The 13278-nt window shown below is 50.4% G+C and overlaps 1 protein-coding gene and 1 long non-coding RNA gene across 3 annotated transcripts; both read right to left on the minus strand.

Annotated features, from left to right (window-relative positions):
- Positions 1-1519: 1519 nt before the first annotated feature.
- LOC131278788 (uncharacterized) lies at positions 1520-7162 on the minus strand. Of its 2 annotated transcripts, none has more exons than XR_009186224.1 (2): positions 6104-7162; positions 1520-1865 (listed from the first exon to the last, which is right to left on the minus strand). It is a non-coding gene; the product is annotated as an uncharacterized lncRNA (long non-coding RNA). The 2 variants fall into 2 exon arrangements; XR_009186223.1 differs by lacking the exon at positions 1520-1865 and adding an exon at positions 4604-5575 and having other exon boundaries at positions 6104-6154.
- Positions 7163-10092: 2930 nt separating this feature from the next.
- On the minus strand, positions 10093-12432 carry LOC131278932 (uncharacterized). Its single transcript, XM_058299568.2, has 3 exons — positions 12133-12432; positions 11146-11224; positions 10093-10704 (listed from the first exon to the last, which is right to left on the minus strand). The coding sequence occupies exons 1-3, from the start codon at positions 12318-12320 to the stop codon at positions 10093-10095; spliced, it is 879 nt and encodes a 292-aa protein (XP_058155551.2). The 5' UTR covers positions 12321-12432.
- Between the last annotated feature and the right edge of the window lie 846 nt (positions 12433-13278).

Below are 13278 nucleotides of genomic sequence, written 5' to 3' on the forward strand. Positions count from 1 at the left end.
CTTGACCCATGTGGAGCTGGCCCATGCACAGTGCTGATATGCGCAAGGAGTGCCCTGTCACGCAGGGGTGTCCCCAGCATAGGGAAGCCCCATGCACAAGGAGCGCGTCCCGTAAGAAGAGCCGCCCAGGGCAAAAGAAAGTGCAGCCTGCCCAGGAATGGTGCCACAAACACGGAGAGCTGACACAGCAAGATGAAGCAACAAAAAGAAACAGATTCCTGTGCTGCTGACAACAGAAGCGGACAAAGAAGATGCAGCAAATAGACACAGAGAACAACCAGGGTGGGGGGGAAGGGGAGACAAATAAATAATAAATGAGTCTTTAAAAAAATAAATAAATGAAGAATGGCTAACTAGAATATGTCACCAGAGAAGAGAGTGTAGTTATGGAATGGAAAGCTGGGTTTAATCTGAGCAGAATCAGTAAAAAGTAGTTTGGAAATGTTTGGAAATGAATAGAAATGGTGAGAGCACATAAGAGAATTTGTCATCAGAATTGCTAATATATAGGTATGACAGTGGTTTGCTTTTTCTTAAATAATGAAAATGCTCTAAAATTGATAGAAATGATGAATGCCCAATTCTTGATTATACCAATGGATTTTACACTTTAGATAAATTGTAAGGTTTATGAATAAAAAACATAATAAGGTGGGTTGGGGAAAAATACACCAAATGTAAGATACGGATTGTAGTTAGGAGTAATTCTTTGATGATGCTCTGTTATAGTTTGCTATGCTTCACAACAATGCAAGGTATTAGTGGTGGGGTGATGTGTGGGAGCCCAGTATGATGTGTTGTAAGTGTACAACTTATACTACATACCTATTATTTATGTATGTTCATGTATGAATGATATATTTCAATAAATTTTTTAAATGAAAAAATAATATAATAGAGGATGCCTGGGCGCCCTCAGTCACAGCTGCCCTTGCAGACCCTCCTGAGGGGCTCAGGGACCCCACACCAGGATCCGGGGGCCTGTGGGCCTGGTGATTTCACAGACACAGAGAGACCGTGGGCTGCGCCTGGTGGGAGGATGCTGCTCACTAAAACTCATCCTTCTTGGGCGTGGATTCTCCAGCAGGGGCAGATGGACCCAGATGGGGAGTTGTTTTTCTTCTCTAGTGGAGAGGACACGGTTCAGTGGAATCCTTCTGGGCTTGGGCACAGTTCGGGGCACCTGGACAGAGAAGTCGTGCTTCCAGCTAGTGGCCTTGGGGTCTCCTCACCACCTTCTATGACACGTTCAGAATGTGGGACTCCAAAGTGGGAAACCAGGGACATGGAGAAAGGAGATGAGAAATTCAAAGGCTTCTCTTTGCATGAAGTTAGGGAGGGAGACACAGGACTGGATTCACATGAAACAGGCTCTTTGGGCTTTTTCATGGAGTGGAATTTGGCAGATGGATGAAGACGAGGTGCTGTGAGAGGCACAATCCATGTCCATCCCCACGGGGCCCCGGGATGCGTTATTCTAGCAGGTGGAGCGTACATGCATCTCAGAGAGGACAGAAACTCACCATGTAATAAACTCTTTTAATCATCAGCAACAAATGCCAACATCTTTTTTACTGTAAAACCAAAACTATGTGTCCACCTCAGCAAGTCAACAATCCTGGCCCTTTGGTGCTTTCGCCTTAGGGCTTTGCAGGCAGGGCTCATGGAGGGCAGGCGGCCTGTGCCTGGGAACAGGGCGAGACCAGCGGCAGCATCCAGGAGGACTGAGAATATGCACCGGGGGAATGGCAGCACCCCGGGCACACGGGGAAGGGGACACTCTCACAGTTGGGAGAAAGGTGCAGTCTTGGGTCAGAGATCACCGGTACCCTCCAGGCCCTCATTGGGGTGAAGGCCTTCTCTACCTGTAGGTAGAGAAGAGACAGGAGGTCATGGAGAAGTCATTTGATTTGGGTCCAGAGGCTGCAGTTTCCTTGGCCCCGTGGGCTGGACTCAGGCCCCACCTGGACCTGTAGGGTCCTATATGCTTTTTCTCTCCCTGGAGTGCTGGCATCCAGCCTCTACTCCCACTTGGAGGGTTTGGCTGTCACCCCCTCTATAGAGGCTCCCCTGCCCTCCCCAGGGAGTCTTAGGTGCTCTGGCCTCTGACCTTGGCTGCTGCTCCTCCATGGACTGGGAGACTTGGGAGTGAGGGTGAGGCCTGACTTCCTTCCAGAGCCCCAGAAAGCCCGGGGAATAAATTCCAGAGGTAACACCTTAAACTATTAAAACATCCAGTGTGCAAGTAAAGACTGCAAGGCATATAAAGAGGCAGGAACTGATGGCCCAGTCATAGGAACAAGATAAAACATCAGAAACCATCAACAAATAAAACCAGACTTTGAACATAAAAAGACTTTTAGAAAATGATTTTGAATATGCTCAAGGAGAGAATGGAAAACATGTATAAGGAACTAAAGGACATCAGGAAAATTATATGTGAAAAAAATGAGAATTTCAATAAAGAGAAATTATAAAAGGGAACCCAACAGAAATAGTGGAATTAAAGACCACAATAATGGAATTTAAAATTCCTTGTATGGGTTCAATAGCAGATTGGAGCCGGCAGAAGAAAATATCTGTGAACCTGAAGAGAAGATGATTGAAATTATTTAGGCTGAGGGGCAGAAAGGAAAAAGAATGAAGAAAAGCAAACAGAGAGACCAGGAGACTTGTGGGACATCAAGTTTACCAATATATGCATTATGGGATTCCTAGAAGAAGACAGAGTGAAAGAGACTAAGAGACTATTTGAAGAAATAAAGCAGGCAAACTACCCAAATTTAAGTAAAGAAATGAATATACATATCCAAGAATTATAGTGAACTATGAATAAGATAAACTCAAAGAGATCCGCAACCACCACATTATAATCAAACTATCTAATGCCAAAGACAAACAGAGAATCCTGAAAATTACAGGAGACAACAACACATCATCTTCAAGGGAGCTTCAATAAGAAGTTCCAATTTCTCATCAGAAACCACTGAGGCAAGAAGGCAGGGGGATTGTGTAGCAGTTTGATATTATTGACGAATTCCAAAAAGAAATTGGATTATATTTGTACACTTATCTTTTCCTCTGGGCATATTAGACTATATTGGATTCAGAGGCTTACTTAATTAAGTAATTAGCTAATCTTCTTGTGCCAGTAGGGCATTGAGCCCCCACCCTTGGTGGGTGGGGACTCACAGATAAAAGGCATTGCAAAGGACAGAGTTGGAGGTCTTCTGATGTTGGAGTTTTGATGCTGGAGTTTGATGCTGAAGGCTTAAGCTGGAGTCCCAGGACGTAAGCTCACAGAGGAAAGAGAAGTCAGTCCCAGGAAGAAAGGAACCTTGAATGCAGAGAAAAGCAAGCCCCAGGAACGTAGGAACCCAGAAAGCCTGAACCCTCACAGACGTTGGCAGCCATCCTGCTCCAAATAGATTTTGGTGAGGGAAGTAACTTATGCTTTATGGCCTGGTATCCATAAGCCCCTACCCCAAATAAATACCCTTTAAAAAACCAACCAATTTCTGGTATTTTGCATCAGCACCCCTTTGGCTGACTAATACAGATGACATATTGAATATGCTGACAGAAAATAAGTGCCAACCAAGAACTTTTATCTTGAGTAACTGTATTTCAAAAATGAGGGAGAGATTAAGAAATTCCAAGATAAATAAAGGCATAAGCATAGGGAGTTCATCATCATTAAACTTGGACTATAAGCAATGCTAAAGGGAGTTCTTCAGATTAAAAGCAAAAGGTCAGTAGATGGTAGAACAAAGCTGCATAAAAGAATAAGGATCTCTGATAAAGGTAAGAGCATGGTTAATTATAAACACCAGTGCTTTCAATTTGTAACTCAGTTTTCACTTCTTATGGGATCTAAAATGCAAATGCATAAAAGTAATGATACACCCATGGGTTGGGACACCCAACCTTTAAAATGTATAAAGATTTAATTTGTGACAAGAACACATAAAGAATGGGGGGCAGAAGGCTATGGAACATAGTTTGTAAATGTTGTTGAAATTAAGCTGGTAATAAATCAAACAAGATTGTTAAAGATTGAAGATGTTGCATTTGTACCCCATGGTAACCACTTTTGTTAAGAGGCTAAATGCATACCCTATGGTACACATTTGTTAAGGTATTAAAATGTGTACTCCATGGTAACCTCAATGTATATCAGAAGAAGGCATGCAGAAATAAATGAGAAAGTGTTCAAAGTGGTTCACTATGAAAGGAAAAAATAATACAAAAGAAGGCAATGATGGGAGAATTGAGGAACAAAAAAGGAATAAGAATTGCAAAATCCAAATAAACTGGCAGAAGGGCCTGTGTTACCAGTAGTCACTTTAAATGTGAATGGGTTAAACTCTCCAGTCAAAAGGCAGAGATTGGCAGAATGGATAAAATAGCATGGTCCAATTTTATGTTGTTAAGAAGAGACTCTCCTTAAATTCAGACACAAGTAGGATTATCAAAAGGGATCCAGTATGGGTATACTTATATACAATATTAATATACTCATATATTATACTAAGATGCTAATACCTAATAAAACAGACAAAGTAAAAAAACTATTATAAGGGACAAAGAAGTACACTACATATTGACAAAAGGGTCAATTTGTTGAGAATGCATATATGCACCTAATAGCAGCACTGCAGAATATATGAAGTAAATATTGAGAGATTGAATGGAAAAGTAGATAGTTCTACATTAATAGTAGGAGACGTCAATGCACCACTTTCCATAATGAATAGAACTTCTAGACCAAAGATCAATAAGGAAAGAAAGACTTAAACAATACTATAAACCAACCAAACCTGATGTATATACAAATACTTCATCCAACAACAGCATAATACACATTCTTCTCAAGTGCATATGGCTCATACTGTAGGATAGACAATAAGTTACACAATGGAATCTTAGACATTATACCACCACCATGAGCAACAAAAGGAAAAACAGTTAAATTGGATTTCATCAAAATTATAAACATTTGTTCATCAAAGGGTATTATCAAGAAAGTGAAAAGACCATCTACATAACTGGAGAAAACATTTGGAAACCATGTATCTGGTAAGGGTTTGATATCAAGAATAAATAAATGAATCCTACAACTTATCAACAAAAAGTTAAACCACCCAACTGAAAAATGGGCAAATAATTTGAATGGACATTTCTCCAAAGAAGATACACAGTTGGCAAATAAGCACATGAAAAGATGTCAACATCACCAACCATTAGGGAAGTGCAAATCCAAACCAGAATGAGATATCACCACACATCCTGAGAATGGCTTTAATTAAAGAAAAAATAAAAATAAAGACCACAAGGCAAAGAGCATGTTAGTGGCCACGTTCAGTCCCCTGGGGCCTATGTGCTCCTGAGCACCACTTCCCAGGGCTGGGGACTCCGTCTGTGGGCAACTGTCACAAGGGAAAAGCACTGTGGGTGACCACCCGCCATGGGGGCAGCACCCCTGCCTGATCACCATGCTCCCCAACGAGGGCCGCATCAGTTGCACAGAGCTGCAGTTCTCCCTAGCAAGAGCACACAGGAGTTCCAGTTTGCCCTGCAAAGGGGACATGGCATGAGGACATGGCATGGTGGGGTGACACTGCCAGAGAGGGTCAGGCACCCCAGCTGAACCCCAAGAACACGCAGAGCTTGGGAGCAGGAGCCTGGCAGCCTGCGTGCCTGCTGGGGTGGTGGTCACTGTGGTCACAGCGTCAGAATCTGGAACAAGACACTCTTTTGGTGTGGGGGTGTCAGTGGTTCATTTAGGGGACAAGTCCACAGGCTGGAGGAGCTACACCAGGAGCCAGGAAAGGTCCCTGAGGGGAGCATTATGGGGGCACAGGGCGCTGGGCAGCAGCCCAAGGAGGGGCAGGGAGGCCTGTGCTCCCAAGGTAGAGGGAGGGGAGGGGCAGGGGGGCAGCCTTGCAGCCCCTGGGGGCATGGGGCCCTCTGCTTTGTGCCCACCCTGGCCCCTGGCACCTAGGGAGAAAGCCAGATGCCCAGGACCCTCGCCACCCCACAAGTGGAGACTTCTGGTTGGACCTCTGCACCTCAAGCTCAGCATGACAGGGGCCCTCCTCACCTCCATTTGGCTCAGACACCCAGTGTCCAGGCAGTCGCAACAAGCAGGCATCACCATGGGCCACGGCAGGCAGCAGCACACTGTCTGTAGGAAGAGAAAGCATCTGCTCCAGGGTGGCACAACCGGGAGGGCTGGTGCTGCCACTCAGCCGATGTTTGTGGGGTGAATAAGGAACAATCGAGTGAGGGACCCCGGATTCCATCAGCAGCACCCACGCCCCCAGGGAGCATCCTCTGGGGCAAACAAGACGGCATCTGGCTCATCCCCAAAGTGCTGCAAAGCTCCCCTGTCCCCTCGCTCCTCTGACGCCCCCATTGGCAGAGCCTCCTTGAGGCTGTGCCCTGTGTGGGGCCTGGACCGAGGGCTCCAGAAGAGAGGGGTTCACGCCTGCAGCCGTGCTCTCTGGGGGGAGCCGTCTGTAACAGGACGTGCCCAGGACGTCACTACTGGATGGGTGGCCACAGAGAAGTGGGGGCTCTGTCCACTCCAGGAGCCTCATGAAGGAGGAAACGTGACTCAGGAGGAGCCTAAAGGCAGAGGACAGAGGGGACCAAGGACAGCACCGTGTGGTCAAGGCACGAGGCCAGCCAAGGACCCTGAGGGCTGCAGTGACTGGCACCAGAACCTGTGGACCCAGGAGAAAGCTGGACTTCTGGCCTCCAGACCAGAGACAGTGACCTCTGGGTTCAAGCCACCCGCGGCATGGCATTTGTCAGAGCAGCCCTGGCAAATGAAGACACCATGTGCTGGGCCAGCCAGGGGTCCACGCATGGGCAGGGGACGCCCCTCAGCCACCAGGCTCCAGCTTTGAAAGCGCAACCACCCCAGGCCCACCTGGTCCCATGGCTGCTGCCCTGAACCTGGCCCTGGGCTCCCCTGGGTGGGTGTCCCTCACAGCTCTGTGCCAGATAAGCTCCCTCGCCCACTCTCAGCCATGCAGGCCCCAAGGGCTGACCTGGCCAGGCCCCTCTGCCCACCAGGAGACCGTGATTAAGACAAGGGCATGGAAGATTCCAGAGCTGGGTCCTTGCAACATGAGGCTCCTTTTCCAGAAGCTTCCCCAAGTCCTGGATAAGTGCCATCCTGCCAGCCAGCAGGGGCCAAGTGTCCCACTTGTCTCAGGAGGGTCTGTGGCAGACCCCCCACAGGCTGCCCACACTGCCCCTTTGGTGGGAGCCTGGGAAGGGGGATGCCTGGTTTCCCTAGCAGTCCCCGTCCCCCTACCCCTGCATCCCCCTCCTCCTGCTCTGCAGGCTCTTGGCACAGGCGGTGGAGCTCCTGGGGTGGGAGCGGACCCCTCCATGGGCCGCAGGAGGCTCGGTGCATGGCAGATGAGCTCACAGGAAGTCAGGACGCACTTAGGACTTACCCTACATGGGTCCGGTGGCTTCTTTTTACACTAGAATGTTAAAAAGACATAGCCAAATAAGATTAATAAGAAAAAGAAATAATACTAGCATTTAAAATAACAAGTAACATACAAAAAACTTTAAAAATAAAAATAGTATAAAAATTTTTTAGACATTGTTTCTTTCATCACTGTAAGGTCTGTTGTCTTGTATGTACAGTAATAATTTCTCCTGTATATTCCCCCAGGGTCTTATTTTTTCCACTTTATTTTCAAAGAAGCTTTAGGTTACAGAAATGTGGGAAGAGGTCCACCTGGGGCATGCCTCGAAGGCATATGAATATGTTCAAGCGTTCACTGTCTGGATGGTTGAGGACCCACACAATAACCAAAGAATATTGAACTCCCATGCTGGGGAGGGCTGCTGCATTCTCTAACAGCATGGCAAGAATCTCCCAAGTACAAGGGCAGTGCCTAGTGAAGGAGGAGAGACCATGATGCTAGGCCCTCGATATTGACGACCGTACTTACAGACCTGTCCTTGTGAATTTGAAACTTAGCCTAGTGTTATACATTGCCTAAGAGTTACCTCCTGAAATCCTCCTTGTTGCTGAAATGTGGCCTCTCTGAAAGCCAAACTCAGCATATAAACACACTATCCTTTTCCCAGCATGGGACATGATGCCTGTGGATGAGCCCCCCTGGCACCAAGGGATTAATACCAACACCAACCAACAACCAACAACACATGCAAAGACCTTGACCAAAAGGGGGAAATATTCAATACAAATGAGTTTTTGTGGCTAAGAGATTTCAAAGTGAATCAGAAGGTCATTCCAGAGGTTACACTCTGTGCATCTCAGCAGGCTCAGCAGGATCCCATTGACTGCCACGGTAAACAATGCCTCAAACAGCAGGGCTCCTAAGAGCTAGAGACACCCAAACACCAAAAGCAGCACAGAGCAGCTCAGGAGTTAGGCACCCTATCAGCTGGCCTTACTCTGGAATCTATGCTCCTCAGTGTAACAGACTTAGACTCTTGTATAGTTTCCCTAAACAAGGCTCTTCTGCCCCTTTTATTTGAAATATCATTAGCACTCTACTTATTAAATGTATGTTCCAGAGACTTAAAATCTTTGGTCCATCCATGTGCCAGTTGGGTCCTGAATCTCAGCAGAGTTGCAGCACCTACTCTCCAGTTCATTGGACTCATCCAGCACAACTAACAAGGAGATGATGATGGACAATGCCTATCCAAGGAACAGAGAGTGTCTGCAACTGCAAGCAAGAGAGTGACATCCACCTACCGCCTGGGAAACAGGACCCCTCTCAATCAGAAACTGCACCACCATTGTCAAATCCTCAAGACTGGGGAATGAACACTGGACTAAAGTAGACTTATTACTATTCTATTATAGACATTATTCTAGCAATGGAAGAACTTCTATCATTGATATAAAGGCAGTGGCCACCAGAGGTTCTGAGGGGGGGGGAGGGAAGAAGAGGTGTCACATGAGGGGAATTTCAGGACATTGGAGTCGTCCTCCAGGACAGGGCAATGATGGGTACAGGGCATTATGGATTTTGCCATAACCTACGAAACTGTGCAGGACAGAGTGTCAACTGTAATGTAAACTAGAGTCCATGGTTAGTAGCAAAGCCTCAATATGTGTTCATCAATTTTAGCACATGTGCCACACTAAGGAAGGTTGTTATTGATGTGGGAAAGTGTGGGAGGGGGAGATGGTGAGGTTTATGGGAATCCCTTATGTATATATTTTTTATGTAGCATTTATGTAATATAAAGCTTCTTTTAAAATAAATATTTTTTAAAAAGACATAACCTGTGCTGGAAGATGCAGTTTGGGCTCAGCCTCAGCCCCTGGGAGAGGTGGGGACCCTGCTCAGAGCCGTGGGGCACAGACTGATGCCTGCAGGGCTGCGGCCAGCACGGCTGCCTCTGAGCCTCAGTTTCCTCCTTTCTCACAGGGACACCGCCCCTCCCTGGAGGGCTGGGGCAGGCCAGGCAGGCTGAGGCCGCCCCAAGCCAAGAGCCCTTCGTGGGATGGTCCCCTCAGGCTTTCCCTCGAGTGCTTCCAGGTCAGGGACCCACCTGCTCCTTCTCTGCCCCCCCCCGCTTTCTCCTCCTCCTCCCTGCAGCCCTCAGGACGGTCCTCCAGCCCCGCAAAGACCCCTCCTTCCTAACCCAGGAGCACTCCTCTCTGTCCTCCTGCTGCCCTGCTGCATGCTGGCCTCTGTTCACCTCTAGAAGGGCTGTGGGCACCAGAGCAGCCTGGCCCAGCATGCACAGCCTCCCCCTGAGCACCCTGTGGCAGGCAGGGCAGGAGGCCAGGGCACCTCTAGGCCCCAGGGGGGGCGGAGCCTGAGCCTTGGTCAGTCTTGGGAGCTGCCACCATAGCAGGGGCACTCACCTGCTTGCTCAGGCAGCAGGGGCACTCACCTGACTGCTCACATAGCAGGGCACTTACCTGCCTGCTCATGTAGCAGGGGCACTCACCTGCCTGCTCAGGCAGCAGGGGCACTCGCCTGCCAACTCAGGTAGCAGGTCACTCACCTGCCTGCTCAGGCAGCAGGGGCACTCACCTGCCTGCTCACATAGCAGGGCAACTCACCTGCCTGCTCAGGCAGCAGGGGCACTCACCTGCCTGCTCAGGCAGCAGGGGTATTCACCTGCCTGCTCATGTAGAAGGTCACTCACCTGCCTGCTCAGGCAGCAGGGGCACTCACCTGCCTGCTCACATAGCAGGGCACTCACCCAACACCACAGGTAGAAGAAGCAGCACAGCAACAGGAGGAAGAGCAGGGCAGCTGCGCCAACCACCACGGGGATCCAGGGGAAGTCGCTGCTGCTGCTGCCGGTGCTGATGAAGCTTTTGACAACTGGTGGTAAGGGTATCTCCAAGCCACGGGGCTCCGCCTCCTCGCCACCGCCCTCAGGGTTCCCCTCCTGCTCAGTGCGCTTATCTCTGCTGTCCACATCACTACTTGGAAAGCGGTACTTGGAAAGCCACTTGAGGGCTCTGGCTGCAAGACGCTTGAAGAGCTTTGCGGGGGGCTTCTGAGGAGGCTTTCCAGGGGCCTGCTCAGGGGCCTTTCCAGGGAGGTTTTTTGGGGCAACCTCCAGGGGCATCTCAGGGGCTTTCTCAGGGGTTTGCTCAATGAGGCGCTGGCTGTTGACCTTGCTTGGGTTCCCTGCCTTGTCCTCGGTGGGTTTGGCAGCAGGATTCTCCCCCTGTGGAAGGGCCACCGTCACCATCCAGCCTTGGCTGCCAGAGAACAGGTGTGGCCGAGGGCTGGGCTGGGGCTGGGTGGCCCCCTCCCAGCTCCCATCTCCTGGCATTCCACCCCCAGCCTCTTCCTCTCCTCAGGTGCTCCACCTTGAGGGACCCCAGGGGGGCCAGGAGTTCATGGACAGATGCTCAGACCACCTCGGCAGAGCCCAGGGTCATGGACACCATGTGTGGCGGAGGCTGCCCCATCCCCCTGCCTGAACCCTGACCTGGAGGGGTGGGCCCTGGGGCCCACACAGCCAGGGGTGCTGCAGGCCTGGACTCTGGTCTTGGTGGACCCCTGCCCCACCCACTTGCCCTGGCTGCCAGCTGCCCCCCAGTGTGACTGCATCAGGGCTGGGCCGATGGGTCCCGTGATGGGGGTGCCCCCACCCAGTACTCACGCAGTCCTTTCCTCTGAATTTGAGGTTGTTGGCGATGAAGGTTATGCCTTTGTTGAGGCTGATTTCAACGAAGATGGGCCTAAAGCACAGAGGGGGTGGGCCGGTGACAACCAGGTCTCCCCGTGGCTGAACCTTGGCCCCCAGCTCTCCTGGGTGCAGTGACTTTGCCAGCAAGGCACTGGGGAAGTGGAGAGAATGGGCAAGCTCTCCTTCCCCAGAGCACGAGGTTGGCCTGGCTTGGAGGCCCCGAGGGACATGGCCGGTCCCAGGAGCCTGGCACCGTCTGCCCACCGTGTGGCCACGTGCCACGTGAGCGGCAGCCACGGGGGGGCTCCCTCGGCTCCTCCGTGTGGACAGGGCACGTGGGCTCAGCTCCAGCGAGTGGCAGGAGCCCTTTGGAACCAGATGGGCTGAAGCGCGTGCCCCAGAAAAAATCACGTTCACGACCTGCACCCAGTCCTGGGGGGGAACCCATTGTCAGTGGACCTTCTGAGGACATCGTTACACTGCAGTCAGGGGAATGAGACTGCCCTTAGTGCAGTGACTGGGGGCTTTCAAGGGAAAGCCACTTGGAGGAGAAGACGCTGGAAGTCCTTGGGAACCCGGCAGAGAGAGGAGAGCACGTGGCCGTGTGGTGGGGGAGCCACGGGACCCCAGGATTGCCGGCTGCCAGCACCAGAGCGCTGCCCACCCTGTAGGGAGCCAGCTTCCAGCCCCAGCACTGGCAGCCAAGAAATCCCTCTTGTCAAGACAACCCATGGCTTGGTAGATGTCACAGCAGTGGGGAAACTAAGGCAGGCACCCTCCACCTCCTGCTGTCCCCAGCAGAGCCGGGCCACATGGATCCCTGCCCACCTCCAGGACCACCCATCAGGGTAGGTACAGAGGGATCCCCGGGTGCCCCAGCTGAGGGTGTCCTCATCCAGGACCCCTAAGCACTGCCCATCTGGTCTCCTGCCACGAGGGTCCCCAGACCAGGGAACTTACTCTCCAGGTTCCTTCAGTTCTACTCCTGGGCAAGTTATGAATTTCTCTTCCACAGTGATTGCTGTTTCATCTAAAAGGCAAATCCCATGAGCAGGTGAGTGCACTAGCCAGCTCATCCAGCCACCACCTCCTGCGGCCCTCAGCAAGCTGAACTCACGTTGACAATTGGCCTCTCTCTCAGCCTTCATTTCCTTAGAGACACTTGGGGATCCCTGGCCCTGCCCAAGATGCTGGGTAGCTGTGGTATTTGTGAGTTTTCATTTGGTGAAACCCCTTAAAATATTATGCCTTGAAATAATCCATTCCTGTGGGTGTGAGACCCTTTCAAGTGCATCACGTGAGTGAGGCCTGACTCAGGTTGGGTCTCCGCCCTCTTTCTGGGTCTTATATAAAAGAGACACAGACAGAGACACACAGGAAAAGGGAGTTCTGCCATTTTGATCCGGCCACATGAGAGAGGACTCGAGGGCCGCTGGCAGCGAAACCCCCAGGGGGCTGGGCCCATGGAGCAGCTCGAGGTTGAGGAGATGGTGAGCCCAGAAGGGAGGGCGGGGACCTCAGCAGGGATGGCCACCATCTTTGCCACGTGGCAGGGTGCTGGGCTCACCAGCGGCTGACTTTGGTGAGAAAGCGTCTCGGAATGTGCCTTGATGTAGATGTTTCATGGCCTCAGAATTGGAAGTTTTATCCCACTAAATTTCCCATTTCAAAAGCCAACCCATTTCTGGTGCTTTTCATCAGCAGCCCTGTGGCAAACTAAGACAGTATTTAACAGAAACAAGGCGGGCAGAGAGCTGTCAAGGGAGGGACATTCTAGGGCCTGGGTAGAGAAACAGACGATCCAACAAAGTGAAATTACAAATGAAATAATTGTCAGAGAGTGCAAAGTGCTGTGACAACAAAAAACTGGGAAGGCATGGAAATTAGAGGTGAAGGGACATCTACTTAGGACGTGTGGACTGCCCTAACTTTTACAGGAACAAGTTCTCTTTTAGAGAAATTAGAATTTTTGCAGATGAATTGAGCGATGTCCGGGATTTGTGTCTGAGGGGGCTGCCTGCCGGGCCCTCTGCTTCCTGAGGCCACTCACCCTCGGCCACATGCCTGGCACCTCAGTGCCACCAAGTAATAGGCTGCTTCTTACAT

This window comes from Dasypus novemcinctus, chromosome 6 (assembly GCF_030445035.2).
Source record: "Dasypus novemcinctus isolate mDasNov1 chromosome 6, mDasNov1.1.hap2, whole genome shotgun sequence".
In the NCBI taxonomy this organism is placed as follows: Eukaryota; Metazoa; Chordata; class Mammalia; order Cingulata; family Dasypodidae; genus Dasypus; species Dasypus novemcinctus.